The sequence below is a fragment of the Salmo salar genome, chromosome 20 (assembly GCF_965601325.2).
Source record: "Salmo salar chromosome 20, fSalSal1, whole genome shotgun sequence".
Lineage (NCBI taxonomy): Eukaryota > Metazoa > Chordata > Actinopteri > Salmoniformes > Salmonidae > Salmo > Salmo salar.
Genome location: NC_138310.1, coordinates 60208176 through 60226217, shown reverse-complemented (window position 1 = coordinate 60226217; position 18042 = coordinate 60208176). Strand labels below are relative to the sequence as shown.

General features: G+C 42.7%; 1 protein-coding gene across 4 annotated transcripts in view; it reads left to right on the top strand.

Annotated features, from left to right (window-relative positions):
- Positions 1–225: 225 nt before the first annotated feature.
- Positions 226–18042, top strand: part of LOC106581008 (periostin) — a 39353-nt gene continuing 21536 nt past the window's right edge. For all 4 annotated transcript variants that reach the window (XM_082966613.1, XM_014162658.3, XM_082966612.1 and 1 more), the window contains exons 1-3: positions 226–396; positions 1404–1502; positions 17677–17741. In XM_082966613.1, the coding sequence (XP_082822739.1) occupies positions 281–396; positions 1404–1502; positions 17677–17741 (280 nt within the window). In that variant the 5' untranslated portion in view covers positions 226–280. The remainder of the gene's footprint in view (positions 397–1403; positions 1503–17676; positions 17742–18042) is intronic.

The window sequence follows — 18042 nt, the reverse complement described above, 5'->3', positions numbered from 1 at the left end:
AAATCTCAATGATGACAATACCTTCCATTCATCCTACAACTATTTCCCTGTACAGTAGCATGTCCACCACACAATATTAGTGTAGAGTGCATAACATGGTCTTGGAGGGGTGCTGGGTGGTCCAGGCGTGGCTCTGACTTTGATGTGTTGCATTCCTCCCTCTTAGTTCCTCAACCAGCCAGCCTAGTGAGTCTCTCCTACTATATAAGTTCCCTCTCCCCAGCCAGATCCCAGTTCTCAGTGTTTCTGTGTACCTGGAGGAGCTTCCTGGGATATCATCATGAAGATCCTGTTTGCAGCTCTCCTTGCTGTGTTTGTCCTGTCTAACTTTGACATGGTGGACTCTTCTTATGATAAGATAGTCTACCACAGTAAAGTCAGGGCAAGAAAAGAGGGGTAAGTTTATTATTTTGGTTATTATTGGTAGTAGTTGTAGTAGCAGTATTATTATTTGTATTATTGTTGTTATTATTATCTGAAGGTCTTGCTCTGCATTCACAGATTTATGCTGATCCATACACAGTCTCTACAAAATGCAAAAGTTGTTTTTAATGCAAACTTTTGCTTTTATAATAATTTACGGCGACTTTAGTTCTGAATATGATTATTTCATAAATGATAAATTGATCATGGTTTAAAGTTCACTAAACTACATTTAAGAGCGAAAATCAAATCAAATGTTATTGGTCACATACACACGATTAGCAGATGTTAATGCGAGTGTAGCGAAATTATTGTGCTTCTAGTTCCGACAGTGCAGTAATATCTAACAGGTAATCTAACAAATTCACAACGACTACCTTATACACACAAATGTAAAGGGATGAATTAGAATATGTACATATAAATATATGGATGAGTGATGGCCGTGCGGCATAGGCAAGATGCAGTAGATGGTATAGAATACAGTATATACATATGAGATGAGTAATGTAGGATATGTAGACATTATTGAAGTGCCGTTATTTAAAGTGACTAGTGATACATTTATTACATCCCATTTATTACATTTATTAAAGTGGCCAGAGATTTGAGTCAGTATGTTGGCAGCAGCCACTCTATGTTAATGATGGCTGTTTAAAAGGCTGATGGCCTTGAGATAGAAACTGTTTTTCAATCTCTCGGTCCCAGCTTTGATGCACCTGTACTGACCTCACCTTCTGGATGGTACAGATTAATGTAAAGAACTTGCTATGTCAGATACATTTTTATGAAAGCAAATATTACCAAATTGAGAAAAGTGAAATAACAAAAGTGAAATATACTGTGAAAGTGAAATAAGGATAAGAAATCAAACAGACATACAGTATTTACTACATGGTATGCTGCATGCAGAACACTTTAGCTATTCCAACTGTGTTCATTTAACCATCTGTCTCCTCTGTTTCCCTGGCGACCGTTAGACCCAACGTGTGCGCTCTGCAGCAGGTCATGGGGACCAAGAAGAAGTACTTCAGCACGTGTCGTAACTGGTATCAAGGGGCCATCTGTGGAAAGAAAGCGTAAGTGACTTTTAGTTATTTTTTAGGCTCCTCCTGGACACATTCTTTCCTCTGGGTTGAAAGATGAATAATATGACACTGCTAGGTTAGGGTCAGAGCTTTGATAGGGACCTCTGTGTGGACCACAGAGGATGTGTCCCAAATGGCACCGTGTCCAGAGTCCGTAGGGGGTCATAGGCTTCTGGTCAAAAGTAGTGCACTATACAAAGAATAGGTTGCCATTAGGGACAGACATGAACCCAGGAATGATGTAGTCTCATGTACCACACAGAAATGTCCAAATGGACACTGGATGCTCCCTAGTGCCATGGAAACCATAGAACCTCAGAGCAGAGCTTAATAATAGCAATAATAATAATAATAACAATAATTTTTAAGTGGGTGCTTATATTTGTCTTTTTTCACACATGTACAAGTAAGTGTGTATTAATACACGTGTGAATTGGAAATGTGTTTTTTTGCGTATCCCAACTCCCCCGTGAGAACCCCTCAGAGAGTGGGGTCACAGCCAGGGGTCACATTCCCTCACTTGGAAGTCAATGTAACAGATTTATGTGCCTTTCGTGAGGATTTGAATCAGTTCCAGAGTCAAATATGGTACAGATTATACGTGGTATGTGTTATGGTACAGATTAAATGGGTTATGTGTTATGGTACGGGCTATACGAGTTATGTGTTATGGTACGGGCTATGTGTTATGATACGGGGTTATGTGTAACGGGCTTCGTCGGAAAGAGTGGACCAAAGCGCAGCGTGGTACGTGTTCATGATTATTTATTAAATAATGAAACACTAGAACAAAGAAACAAAAACGAAAAGCCAAACAGTTCCGTCAGGTAACGAATACAAAACAGAAAACAACTACCGTAATTTCCGGACTATTAAGCGCACCTGAATATAAGCCGCACCCACTGAATTTACATGTTTTTTTTTATTTTGAACATAAATAAGCCGCACATGTCTATAAGCCGCAGGTGCCTACCGGTACATTGAAACAAATGAACTTTACACAGGCTTTAACGAAACACGGGCTTGTAACAAAAATAAATAGGCTTTAACAAAACACGGCTTGAAATAAAAAATTTGCAGTAAGCTTTAGTTGTCTTTTTGCACTGAGTCAATTCCTCACGCTGCTGTTTCCAACGTCTTATCAGCTCCCGTGCAGCAGCTCTATTTTATTTTCCAACAGCCAGATCAATCGCCTTCAACTTGAAAGCTGCATCATATGCATTTCTCCGTGTCTTTGCCATGATGAGGGTGACAAAATGACTACCGTAATCAGAATGATGGGAAGTTTGAGAGCGCTCAATTTAATCTAAACAGTAAACAAAAAAGTTGTTTGACCTTAACCCGTTCGGCAATTTCATTGGTCAAATGAAAGCTTCATGCCGCCAAAAAACTGAACACGTCACAGAATGTGTTTTTTTGGAGCAAAAAAAATTGAAAGCGGGAAAAATCCATATATTAGCCGGGTCATTGTTTAAGCCGCGAAGTCCAAAGCGTGGGAAAAAAGTTACGGCTTATAGTCCAGAATTTACGGTACCCACAAACACAGGTGGGGAAAAAGGCTGCCTAAGTATGATTCCCAATCAGAGACAACGATACACAGCTGCCTCTGATTGGAAACCATACTCAGCCAAAACAAAGAAATAGAATGCATAGAATGCCCACCCCACATCACACCCTGACCTAACCAAAAAGAGAAATAAAACGGCTCTCAGGTCAGGGCGTGACAGTATGTATTATGGTACGGGTTATACGGGGTATGTATTATGGTACGGCCTATATGTTATGGTACGGGGTCTACGGTGTATGTGTTATGGTACGGGCTATACGGGGTATGTGTTATGGTACGGATTATACGGGGTGTGTGTTATGGTACGGATAATACGGGGTGTGTGTTATGGTACGGATTATACGGGGTATGTGTTATGGTACGGATAATACGGGGTATGTGTTATGGTACGGCTAATACGGGGTATGTGTTATGGTACGGCTAATACGGGGTATGTGTTATGGTACGGCTAATACGGGGTATGTGTAATGGTACGGCTAATACGGGGTATGTGTAATGGTACGGCTAATACGGGGTATGTGTTATGGTACGGATTATACGGGGTATGTGTTATGGTACGGATTATACGGGGTATGTGTTATGGTACGGATTATACGGGGTATGTGTTATGGTACGGATTATACGGGGTATGTGTTATGGTACGGATTATACGGGGTATGTGTTATGGTACGGATTATACGGGGTATGTGTTATGGTACGGATTATACGGGGTATGTGTTATGGTACGGAAAATACGGGGTATGTGTTATGGTACGGTTAATACGGGGTATGTGTTATGGTACGGCTAATACGGGGCATGTGTTATGGTACGGATTATACGGAGTATGTGTTATGGTACGGATTATACGGGGTATGTTTTATGGTACAGGTTAAACGTGGCGCAGTGGTCTAAGGCACTGCATCTCAGCGCAAGAGGCGTCACTATAGTCCCTGGTTTGAATCCAGGCTGTATCACATTCGGCCGTGATTGGGAGTCCCATACGCCAGCGCACAATTGGCCCAGCGATGTCCGGGTTTGGCCGGGGTAGGCCGTCATTGTAAATAAGAATTGACTTGCATAGTTTAAAAAAATAGTTAAAAAAAATAACAGGGTATGTGTTACCTCACGGGTTATATGGGGGTATGTGTTATGGTACAGGGTTATATAGGGTATGTGTTATGGTACGGGTTATACGGGGTATGTGTTATGGTACGGGGTATGTGTTATGGTACGGGGTATGTGTTATGGTACAGGGTATGTGTTATGGTACGGGGTATGTGTTATGGTACGGGGTATGTGTTATGGTACGGGGTATGTGTTATGGTACGGGGTATGTGTTATGGTACGGGGTATGTTTTATGGTACGGGTTATACAGGTTATGTGTTATGGTACGGGGTATGTGTTATGGTACGGGGTATGTGTTATGGTACGGGGTATGTGTTATGGTACGGGGTATGTGTTATGGTACGGGGTATGTGTTATGGTACGGGTTATGTGTTATGGTACGGGCTATACGGGGTTATGTGTTATGGTACGGGCTATACGGGGTATGTGTTATGGTACAGGTTAAAACGGGTATGTGTGTAGATTTACGATCACCCTTTAAAACCAGTCAGGAATTTCGAGGATATGTCCCAAATGGCACCCTATTCCCTATATAGTGCACTACATTTGACCAGAACCAAAAGTAGTACACAATATAGGGAATAGGGTGCCATTTGGGACGAAGCAGGGAGTTTTAGGGAAGATAACAAAGGCCTGTGTTATCTTTGACTTATTTTGTCACCAACATCAGAGTAATGTTTAACGTAGGAGGATGTTGAGAAACAAAGAGACCTTTAAAGGAACTATGCCTGAATTTGAACTTGAGAGGGAGAGCAGTTAAGAAGGATAGGTTTAATTAACAGCACTCAAGATTAATCTAGGAGGATGACGGACCATCAAACACCCTCTCTTCATCCAGTGTATGTTGGGAAACAAAGACTACTCTGATGCAGAGGAGTTCAGAGGGTTTAGTAATGAACGTCAAAGGAACAAGATTTAAGATTATACCCAAGCAAGCCTTCAACTCTTGCATGAAACATCAATGCACAATCACATGCATTATAAAGGTCCTGGTTACGATGGTTATTATGGTATGGTGAGCGTGGACGCCGTAGGGACGCCACTGTGGTGCACTGCTGGATCCTGGCTCTGATAGGGCAGGAATGTGTCATCCATATTTCCTGGTTGGAGGTTGAAACATTGGAAACTCTCTGAGTACAGACAGAGAGGACAGAGCCCACATAGTACAGAGAAGTTTCCCACATAGTGCTGCTCACATAGTGCTGCTGCTGCTCACGTAGTGCTGCTCACATACTGCTGCTGCTGCTCACAAAGTGCTGCTGCTCACATGGTGCTGCCCACATGGTGCTGCTGCCCACATGGTGCTGCTGCTGCTCACATACTGCTGCTGCTCACATAGTGCTGCTGCTGCCCACATAGTGCTGCCCACATAGTGCTGCTGCTGCTCACATAGTGCTGCTGCTGCTCACATAGTGCTGCTGCTGCTCACATAGTGCTGCTGCTGCTCACATACTGCTGCTGCTGCCCACATAGTGCTGCTGCTGCTCACATAGTGCTGCTGCTGCTCACATAGTGCTGCTGCTGCTCACATAGTGCTGCTGCTGCTCACATAGTGCTGCTGCTAGCCACATAGTGCTGCTGCTAGCCACATAGTGCTGCTGCTAGCCACATAGTGCTGCTGCTGCTCACATAGTGCTGCTGCTAGCCACATAGTGCTGCTGCTAGCCACATAGTGCTGCTGCTAGCCACATAGTGCTGCTGCTAGCCACATAGTGCTGCTCACAGGAAACAGACACTCAGCACAGCCACATAGTATTTTGAGGACCACACTGGAAAAAAGTGTATTTCCAATGTACTTTCATGTGTACTCTAGGATTTCTTTCTACTTTTCAATTGTTTAAACTGTATGGATTGTTGTACCAAAAAAATACATCAAATCAAATAACAGTATGGTTCCCTTGGTTCCAGCTCTCTTATTGACTTTCTGATCCATGCTGGACTCGGGTCACGTCCTAGTTCCCTATCATCAATTTGACAGCATGGACACTGATGCTAGGTTGTGTTGCATGTTGATGCACTTACACTCTTAGATGCTGAATCGTAATAGTGTTCTATGCTAGCTATGCCCTTGGACCCTGAGTAGTGTTCTATGCTCCTGGATCCTGAGTAGTGTTCTATGCTCCTGGATCCTGAGTAGTGTTCTATGCTCCTGGATCCTGAGTAGTGTTCTATGCTCCTGGATCCTGAGTAGTGTTCTATGCTCCTGGATCCTGAGTAGTGTTCTATGCTCCTGGATCCTGAGTAGTGTTCTATGCTCCTGGATCCTGAGTAGTGTTCTATGCTCCTGGATCCTGAGTAGTGTTCTATGCTCCTGGATCCTGAGTAGTGCTCTATGCTCCTGGATGCTGAGTAGTGTTCTATGCTCCTGGATCCTGAGTAGTGTTCTATGCTCCTGGATCCTGAGTAGTGTTCTATGCTCCTGGATCCTGAGTAGTGCTCTATGCTCCTGGATCCTGAGTAGTGCTCTATGCTCCTGGATCCTGAGTAGTGCTCTATGCTCCTGGATGCTGAGTAGTGCTCTATGCTCCTGGATGCTGAGTAGTGCTCTATGCTCCTGGATCCTGAGTAGTGCTCTATGCTCCTGGATCCTGAGTAGTGTTCTATGCTCCTGGATCCTGAGTAGTGTTCTATGCTCCTGGATCCTGAGTAGTGTTCTATGCTCCTGGATGCTGAGTAGTGTTCTATGCTCCTGGATGCTGAGTAGTGTTCTATGCTCCTGGATGCTGAGTAGTGTTCTATGCTCCTGGATGCTGAGTAGTGCTCTATGCTCCTGGATCCTGAGTAGTGTTCTATGCTCCTGGATGCTGAGTAGTGTTCTATGCTCCTGGATGCTGAGTAGTGTTCTATGCTCCTGGATGCTGAGTAGTGTTCTATGCTCCTGGATGCTGAGTAGTGTTCTATGCTCCTGGATGCTGAGTAGTGTTATATGCTCCTGGATGCTGAGTAGTGTTCTATGCTCCTGGACGCTGAGTAGTGTTCTATGCTCCTGGACCCTGAATAGTGTTCTGTGTTCTTGGACACTAAATAGTGTTCTATGTTCTTGGACACTAAATAGTGTTCTATGTTCTTGGACACTAAATAGTGTTCTATGTTCTTGGACACTAAATAGTGTTCTATGTTCTTGGACACTAAATAGTGTTCTCTGTTCTTGGACACTAAATAGTGTTCTCTGTTCTTGGACACTAAATCAGGGGCGAAAATCTGATATCAACTTTGGAGGGGACAATTACATGAAATTTTCTCAAGAGCAATTCCTGAGGGGGACACCAAAAGTAATGCTGTAACACATAGCCTACGTTGTAATATGGTAAATGTATATTGAGGAACCAAAGAAATAAGGTGTTTGCCGTACTCCTAACTACCGGTACCCAAAACTACACAACTAATCACAACAGCAATACCATTGCCTTTAACAAATCTTAGTTCAGTCACCAGTTTAAGTTGAGAGTGGGGGTATCCATGGCATTTTCCAATTATGTTCCTATTTTACTAGTCAAAAAAATTGAGAACCTTTCATAATGTTGCCAAACAAAGACTCAACAAACTTACCTGAGACTCCCTGTCTCTGCCAGTCTGTCCCTGCATATCTGTCCCCAACTAAGGAACTGGCAGTGGATCAAACCATTGTGAGCAAAGGGTGGGGGGGGCGCAATCTTTTGAAACTTAAAAACGAGCTATTAAGTGTCTATAATCAGCACAATTGCTTTCATTGCGTATTAGTAATATTATTTAAATGAGAGTTATGTTTACAGTGATATATTGGGGGGGGACAAATCATATTTTTCCCAGGATGGGGGGGTCGTGTCCCCCCCGTCCCCCCTGGGATTTCCGCCCCTGCACTAAATAGTGTTCTATGTTCTTGGACGCTAAATAGTGTTCTATGTTTGTGTATGCTGAATAGTGTTCTATGTTCTTGGATGCTGAAAAGTGCTCTATGTAACTATGTTCTTGGATGCTGAGTATAGCCAAAGAATGTGATCTATGTTGATGAGGAATTATTGGATTGTTTGTCTGTCTATTCTTTCTATGGAATCAATCAAACCACAGTATCCACCACCAGGGGGCACAGAACATTGTAATCTTTATTTTTTTTAAACCTCCACCCCTCAGAAGTGGTAGCTAAAAATAGGTAAATTAGGGGCAGTTTAAGGGGAGAGTCAATGAAACCGTTGTTGGATCTGGGTTCGATTCCTGGTTGGGGCTACAACATACTTCCATGGTTGTTTTCATTAACTCTCACCTTAAACTGCCCCCAACAACTTCTGAGTCTGTTGGAGACGATCAGCTTGAGCAAGGTGATGTGCAGAATCACTGATCCACAAATAGAATTCCCTCCCAAATGATAGGCTTTGTCGAACCCTGGTCCAGCGACTGTCAAGCCAAACCTCTTGGTGTAATGGTTAATGTGTTGGATTCCATGGTTGGTTTCATTGACTGTCCCCTTAAACTGCCTCATAATTGACCCATTTTAAGCTGTAACTTCCGAGTCTGTTGGAGAGGATCAGCTCGAGCAAACGGAGGTGTTGAATCACTGATCTAAAAATACTATTGCCTGACAAATAACAGGCTTTGTGCAATTAAGATTCGTAGAGCTACGCTTCCCTGGCTTAGGCGATTCCCCCACCAAACACTCACAATCAGACATTTATAGAATAACTGATTGATTGGAGACAGCGTGTTTCAATTAAATAACATGTCCTAACATTTTCTATCTGCAGCAAAGCTAATGGATAATGCTGGATAGAAACCCCCACAAAAAACTACCAAAAAACTGGCCCTGCTCATTAGTAATGATATGTGTTTTGGAAACAGCACAGTTTTCTCCTGTGACCACATGCCAGTACTACAGTAGTATTGGGTTGGCCTGCTGACATACAGAGATCTCCAGTATAAAGTAAAGCTGCTCACCAGACAGAGGGAAGTTTCCAACCCCGGGGCAAGGCCAGAGGGAGTCTTGGTTCTCCTGTATGTGCGTGGGAGAGTGAAGATGGTTTTGCTGACTGTGCCTCATCAGGGCATGTGTAATCTCATGCCTGGCTCGTCTCCCCACTCCTCTTCTTCTCTGTGTTTCCAGGGGCTAAGTGCAAAAGAAGACAACTATGGCAGTCAGCCATGAGCCATGACCACTTCTCTCCTCATCTGTGTCCCTATTGGCACCCTATTCCCTCAAACTCGACTCTGGACCTAAAAGCCAGTTACTCTGTGTTTTTTCATAGTTGCCCTCTAATCAGGAAGTGATTTAGAGTTGGGACACCAGGTGGATGCAATTAATAATCAGGGTAAGGGTTGAATACCTCTGTTCTATATAGTGCAATACTTTTGACCAGAGCCCTATGGGCCCCTATGGGTCAAAATGTTCAAAATGGTGCATTATATAGAAAATAGGGTGCCATTTGGGACGTACCCTTCTCATCGTACAGCAGGACTTTATCTGCTCTGTTTCTGTCAGCTCTGTGTGTGCGCGTTTGCGTGCATGTGTGTCCGAGGGATGAGCTGTGGATGACAGCCCTGAACACCCAACCACACTGTAGCCTCATCGTCTGTTGCTATGAAGGAAACAAGCCACTGTAAACCTCACTCCATCCTGCCCTCAACCCCCCTCTCGCGCCACTCAAACTCTGTTGATTTAGACAAGGCTGTCTTGTCCCATTATGGACTCAGCTACCACTGGAACATGCAGAACATGTGGAAATGTTTTTCTGGTTTGTAGGCGTCCCAGGGGGACCACTGATGAAGAAGCACAGCTGGACATAAGTTCCAAGCCACCACAGACTGAGCAACCATTACTCATAAACCATTACTCTAGAGAAAAGAAACGAAATCCCCTACCATCATCCAGACATGAGTTAGTGAGTTATCTAGGTTCAGCATCATGCAGGGTGAGCTCACTGGGCACAAAGGTCAATTCAACGTCTAATTTCGTTAAAATAACTGGGAAAGAATGTTGATTCAACCAGTGTGTGCCCAGTGGAAGGGTTCATACAGCATAAAGCTTTCTCCAGAGATCTGAAACCCACACTAGACATTTCAGTTTCACAACCATGTAAGGTCTGGTCCACATCAAACTGGACATCTAACTCCTACTATAGCCTACTTCATGTATCCTTATTATTTGTATATTCAGCATTTGCTGATTTGTTGTCGTGGTTTAGAATTTCTGCAGCCGAAAACAGTGGAATAGCTTGCTGTCAAGGAATGTACTTGTACATCAAGCTGACTCACATTTGTCTCTGGCTCAGAAAAGGCTTACTTATGTCACGACTTCCGCCGGAGTCGGTCCCTCTCCTTGTTCGTTCGGCGGTCGACGTCACCGGCCTTCTAGCCATCACCGATCCACTTTTCATTTTCCATTTGTTTTGTCCTTGTCTTACACACCTGGTTTCAATCCCCAATTACTTGTTCATTATTTAACCCTCTGTTCCCCCATGTTTGTTTGTGAGTGATTGTTTATTGTATTGCGGTCTGTTATTGTGGCCTTGGATTTATTTGACGTGTATTGTGATTATTGTTGAGTAAAATTGTGTATATTACTCATATCTGCTGTCCTGCGCCTGACTCATCTACACCAGCTACACACAGACGCATTCCAACTTACATTTTACATTTCAGTCATTTCTTCTTCTTAAACAGTAGAATACACACTGGGGCATTTACTGGCATATCATAAAGCAAGGTCAGTGAGTTCTCATCTCTCAACAGAACTGCTGGCTATGCACAAATTGAAGCATCCTTGTTCTGCTTTAACGAGTAATGTCATGGTTCATGAGGTGTGGGATTATGAAATTGTCTAGCTAGCTTACGTCCCAAATAGCACCCTTTTCCCTTTAGAGTGCACTACTTTGATCAATGCCCATAGGGTTCTGGTCAAAAGTAGTGCACTATATATAGAGTAGGGTGCCATTCAGGAGTCAGATAGTGTCATTCTATGGTTTTTGTCTTTTAAACCCAACAGAGCTGGAAGGGCTCTGCTTGTAATTAATTAATTTAACTCTGATGCCAACTTTCTGCCCATATGGTACTGTTTACAGTTTAAATACATATATACAGTAGGAGCTGATTACCGCTAAAGACAGAGATGAAGAGTAGAGACGGGGTTTCTCTGAGTGGATAAATCAGACTTTTACTGTACACTCACAAATGTGCACAAACACACACAGACACACACTCTCTCTCTCTCTCTCTCTCACACACACACACACACCCATGAACATGCACACACACACATGCACACACACGCTCAGACATGATCTACAGGATAAGGCCCTTTATATAGCTAACAGCTGCAGGTTGGATTTCCCCGTCTTTATATCTTATAATTCTTTGTAGTCATTTATAGCTACGGTGTCCTGTCCTGTTCCCATTCAATTAGATTAAACAGGACTTCACGTCACATGTTCGTACAAGTCACAAAACATCTAACCTTCTCCCCAGGCTCAATTGCTACAGAGAGACGTCTGGCTGGGTGGACGAGAGTACAAAACATCCATGTGCAGAGGTGTCATAAGGATACATGGGATATGTCCCATTTGGTTCCCTATTCCCTTTATAGTGCACTACTTTTGACCAGGGCCCATAACGTGGTTACCATGTTCTCAGAATGTACAATATTAATGTTCTAAACACGATTCATTGGATGTTGCAAGAACATTCATGTGTTCAGTTTTTTTTAGGGTTAGGAGAATGTTCCATCAACGTCCCACCAAACATACACAGAAAATGGTTGCCATGTGCTCAGAATATAAGATATTCATGTTCTAGACACGTTTTATGGGAACGTTGCAAGAACATTCATGTGTCCATTTTTCTGTGGGTTAGGAGAATATTCCTTCAACGTCCCCCTAAACATACCAAGTTCTATTTTACATGAAACCTCCTATAATTTCCGCGGCCCATGGAAATCTAATCATAATTTTTTTAAATCCTCATCAAAATCTGCCTGTTTAATCTACACTCATACAAAAAAGGTGCTATCTAGAACCTAAAAGGGTTCTTTGACTGTTCCCATAGGAGAACCCTTTAAAGAACCCATTTTGGTTCTAGGCAGAACCCTTTTGGGTTCCATGTTGAACCCTTTCCACAGAGGGTTCTACATGGAATCCAAAAGGGTTCTACCTGGAACCAAAAGGGTTTTCCTATGGGGACAGCCGAAAAACCCTTTTGGAACCACGCCCACAAGCCTCACAAGACTCATCTAAAGGTCCCCAGTACCAGTTTGAATGGATGGACACTGAACAAAAATATAAATGCAACATGTAAAGTGTTGGTCCCATGTTTCATGAGCTGAAATAAAATTTCCCAGAAATGTTCCATAAGCACAAAAAGCTTATTTTTCTCAAATGGTGTGCCCAAATTTGTTTAGATATCTGTTAATGAGCATTTCTCCTTTGCCAAGAAAATCCAATCCAATCATCCAATCACAGGTGTGGCATACAGTTGAAGTCAGAAGTTTACATACACTTAGGTTGGAGTCATTAAAACTCGTTTTTCAACCACTCCACAAATTTCTTGTTGAACAAACTATAGTTTTGGCAAGTCGGTTAGGACATCTACTTTGTGCATGACACAAGTCATTTTTCCAACAATTGTTTACACACAGATTATTTCACTTATAATTCACTGTATCACGATTCCAGTGGGTCAGAAGTTTACAAACACTAAGTTGACTGGGCCTTTAAACAGCTTGGAACATTCCAGAAAATTATGTCATGGCTTTAGAAGCTTCTGATAGGCTAATTGACATCATTTGAGTCAATTGGAGGGACGTACCTGTGGATGTATTTCAAGGCCTACCTTCAAACTCAGTGCCTCTTTGCTTGACATCATGGGAAAATCTAAAGAAATCAGCCAAGACCTCTGAAAAGAATTGTAGACCTCCACAAGTCTGGTTCATCCTTGGGAGCAATTTCCAAATGCCTGAAGGTACCACGTTCATCTGTACAAACAATAGTACGCAAGTATAAACACCATGGGACCACACAGCCGTCATACCGCTCAGGAAGGAGACGCGTTCTGTCTCCTAGAGATGAACGTACTTTAGTGCGAAAAATGCAAATCAATCCCAGAACAACAGCAAAGGACCTTGTGAAGATGCTGGAGGAAACAGATACAAAAGTATCTATAGCCACAGTAAATACGAGTCCTATATCGACATAACCTGAGAGGTCGCTCAGCAAAGACTGCTAACCTGAAAGGCCGCTCAGCACTGCTCCAAAACCGCCATAAAAAAGCCAGACTACGGTTTGCAACTGCACATTTGGACAAAGATCATACTTTTTGGAGAAACGTTCTCTGGTCTGATGAAACAAAAATAGAACTGTTTGGCCATAATGGCCATCATTAAGTTTGGAGGAAAAAGGGGGAGTCTTGCAAGCCGAAGAACACCATCCCAACCGTGAAGCATGGAGGTGGCAGCATCAAGTTGTGGGGATGCTTTGCTGCAGGAGGGACTGGTGCACGTCACAAAATCGATGGCATCATGAGGATGGAAAATGATGTGGATATATTGAAGCAACATCTTAAAACATCAGTCAGGAAGTTAAAGCTTGGTCGCAAATGGGTCTTCCAAATGAACAATGACCCCAAGCATACTTCCAAATGGCAAAATGGCTTAAGGACAACAAAGTCAAGGTATTGGAGTGGTCATCACAAAGCCCTGACCTCAATCCTATGGAAAACTTGTGGGCAGAGCTGAAAAGTGTGTGCAAGCAAGGAGGCCTACAAACCTAACTCAGTTACATCAGCTCTGTCAGAAGGAATGGGCCAAAATTCACCCAAGTTATTGTCAGAAGCTTGTGGAAGGCTACCCGAAACGTTTGACCCAAGTTAAACAATTTAATGGCAATGCTACCAAATACTAATTGAGTGTATGTAAACTTCTGACCCACTGGGAATGTGATGAAAGAAATAAAAGCTGAAATAAATCATTCTCTGTACTATTATTCTGACATTTCACATTCTTAAAATAAACTGGTGATCCTAACTGACCTAAGATAGGGAATTTTTACTAGGACTAAATGTCAGGAATTGTGAAAAACTGAGTTTAAATGTATTTGGCTAAAGTGTATGTAAACTTCCGACTTCAACTGTATCAAGAAGCTGATTAAAAGCATGATCATTACACAGGTGCACCTTGTGCTGGGGGCAATAAAAGGCCACTCTAAAATCTGCAGTTTTGTCACACAACACAATGCCACAGAAGTCTCAAGTTTTGATGGAGCGTGTAATTGGCATGCTGACTGCAGGAATGTCCACCAGAGCTTTTGCCAGAGAATTGAATGTTCATTTCTCTACCATAAGCCACCTCCAACTTTGTTTTAGAGAATTTGGCAGTGCATTCAACCGGCCTCACATCAGCTGACCACATGTATGGTGTCGTGTGGGCGAGTGGTTTGCTGATGTCAATGTTGTGAAACGAGTGCCTAATGGTGGCGGTGGGATTATGGTATGGGCAGGCATAAACTACGGACAACAAACACAATTGTATTTATTGATGGAAAATAACTGTACAGAGATACCGTGATGAGATCCTAAGGCCCTTTGTCGTGCCATCCATCACCTCATGTTTCAGCATGATAATGTCGCAAGGATTGTACGCAATTCCTGGAAGCTGAAAATGTCCCAGTTTTTCCATAGCCTGCATACTCACCAGACATGTCAACCATTGAGCTTGTTTGGGATGTTCTGATCCATGCCCCTACCTTTTTTAAAGGTATCTGTGACCAACAGATCCATATCTGCATTCCCATGTGAAATCCATAGATTAGGGCCTAATTTATTTATTTCAGTTGACTGATTTCTTTGTATGGACGGTAACTCAGTAAAATCTTTGAAATTGGTGCATGTTGCATTTATATTATTGTTCAGTATATATAAGGAGATAGTTTAGTGCTGAAAATAAGGGGTTAAATACATATTGATTTTTCTTTTTATAGTTTCCTGATCTTTCTTATATCTCAGATATAAGAGAGACACTTCAAAACAAACTTCCTTTGATTTTTGGGGGACTATCTGTTGTTCCATGTAGTGAATCTGTTATTCAATATGTTTCTATTGGCTAATAGTAGTAATGCCAAATTCAATGTTTCATTAAATATATCTTTTTTAATGATATACCTTAAGGGATCTTAGACAGGGCTTAGACTCTAGAGCAGGGTTTCCCTTACCCAAGGGGTGCACGTTTTGTTTTTTTGCACTAGCACTACACAGCTGATTCAATTAATCAACTAATCATCAAGCTTTGATCATTTGAATCAGCTGTGTAGTGCTAGGGCAAAAACAAAACATGCACACCTTTTGGGTCCCGGGGACCGAATTTGGGAAACGTTGCTGTAGAGGGTTAATGGAATGGTCTCTTGGAAACAATATCTTGCATATCACAGGAAAATTCCTATGAAAATGTTAGTTAATGACCCAATGAGACTCTTAAGGGAACGTTCTCTAAAGTTGTGGGAAGGCTTGTTGTTAGCTGGGTTGTAATGTCATGGGGTTTAATTAAAGAGGCCTGTTCTGTTTTTGTGTCCCTATGATTACGACTGCTGTTAAAAGCTGTTTGATTTAGATTAAAGATTACAGTGCCATTTCCTCAAATTTCCTCCCCCAAGTCATTTCTAATGAGCTAGTCTGTTACAGTTTCCACACAGCCCATTCAACAGTTTGTGGCATATACAGGAGTTGAAGGGTTCCATTTCCTAACCAAGGTTTTCAACTACTTACAGATTTGATTTCAAGACCCAAAACATAATAATGTCTTAGAGGTTAAACAAGGCTAAATCATGGACTAGAGCGCTAGAATAATTGTTTAGCTTCAAAGGGGAAGGGTCCTTGGTAAATGACACAGTATTCCCTACAAAGTGCATTATACATGGACTAGGGTGCCGTTTGGGAGGCAGACATAGTTTATGTATCTACAGTATACAATGTGGTAGCGTTAACCTGGAGGCGTGCTGGCCTGGGCCCTTGGACCACAAAGCCTTATGGTTAATAAAACAGATAATGAGGACCATGTGGAAACAACTGAACACACACACATACACACAGGAGCATGAAACAGCCTTTCAGTACAGACATTAGTGATGATTCAGCTGAAATACACTAGGATGAACTCCAGGATAAATATACGATGTGCTCTGATGTTCTGAAATAAGTTCTAGAACACTCTAATTACATGGGATGTGGTGATCACTGTTTATGTACCCCGACTCTGAATATTTAAACAGAGGATAGGGTATGTCTCTTTCTCTAGCTCGTGATCTGTCCGTCTGTGTGTTGTCTCTGTCTCTAATGCGTGATCTGTGTGGGATGTCTCCATCCCTCCCTCCTCTCTGTCTCTGTTTGTGGCCCTGTGTTGTCTGTTGGACAGTGCTGTTTATGGTGTGTCTCTGTGTGTTGTCTCCGTCTCTAAAATGTGACGTGTACATGCGTTGTCTCTAAATTTGGTCTCTGTGTGTTGTCTGTAGGACGGTGCTGTATGAGTGATCTGTCTCTACACATGGTGTCTATGTGTCTCTATGTCTGTAGGACGGTGCTGTATGAGTGATCTGTCCCTAAACATGGTGTGTCTGTGTCTCTATGTCTGTAGGACGGTGCTGTATGAGTGATCTGTCCCTAAACATGGTGTGTCTGTGTCTCTATGTCTGTAGGACGGTGCTGTATGAGTGATCTGTCCCTAAACATGGTGTGTCTGTGTCTCTATGTCTGTAGGACGGTGCTGTATGCGTGATCTGTCCCTAAACATGGCGTGTCTGTGTCTCTATGTCTGTAGGACGGTGCTGTATGAGTGATCTGTCTCTAAACATGGTGTGTCTGTGTCTCTATGTCTGTAGGACGGTGCTGTATGAGTGATCTGTCCCTAAACATGGCGTGTCTGTGTCGCTATGTCTGTAGGACGGTGCTGTATGAGTGATCTGTCACTAAACATGGTGTGTCTGTGTCTCTATGTCTGTAGGACGGTGCTGTATGAGTGATCTGTCTCTAAACATGGTGTGTCTGTGTCTCTATGTCTGTAGGACGGTGCTGTATGAGTGATCTGTCCCTAAACATGGTGTGTCTGTGTCTCTATGTCTGTAGGACGGTGCTGTATGAGTGATCTGTCCCTAAACATGGTGTCTATGTGTCTCTATGTCTGTAGGACGGTGCTGTATGAGTGATCTGTCCCTAAACATGGTGTGTCTGTGTCTCTATGTCTGTAGGACGGTGCTGTATGAGTGATCTGTCTCTACACATGGTGTCTATGTGTCTCTATGTCTGTAGGACAGTGCTGTATGAGTGATCTGTCCCTAAACATGGTGTGTCTGTGTCTCTATGTCTGTAGGACGGTGCTGTATGAGTGATCTGTCCCTAAACATGGTGTCTATGTGTCTCTATGTCTGTAGGACGGTGCTGTATGAGTGATCTGTCCCTAAACATGGTGTGTCTGTGTCTCTATGTCTGTAGGACGGTGCTGTATGAGTGATCTGTCTCTAAACATGGTGTGTCTGTGTCTCTATGTCTGTAGGACGGTGCTGTATGAGTGCTGTCCAGGTTACATGAAGCTGGAAGGAATGAAAGGATGCCCTGCAGGTATGTAGCTACGGTCGGTTACAGTGTATGTAATGTTATATGGTACAGGATACGCAGTGTACTCAATTTTGTAGTGCACTTAATGTTATAGTGTACTTTAAAGGTGAAACAAACTAAGACATATCAATGGGTATTGCATGTTCTCATAAAATGTATGAGTCACAACGCCACACCAACATAAAGATTCAGCTGGCACATCATCCTACCCATACATGTTCCCTTTCAGCGTTATCCGGCTATCTTTGGGGTTCTTTATAGTTGTTAGAGCTGTTTTAATGAGACTTGTGTGTGTCCCAAATGG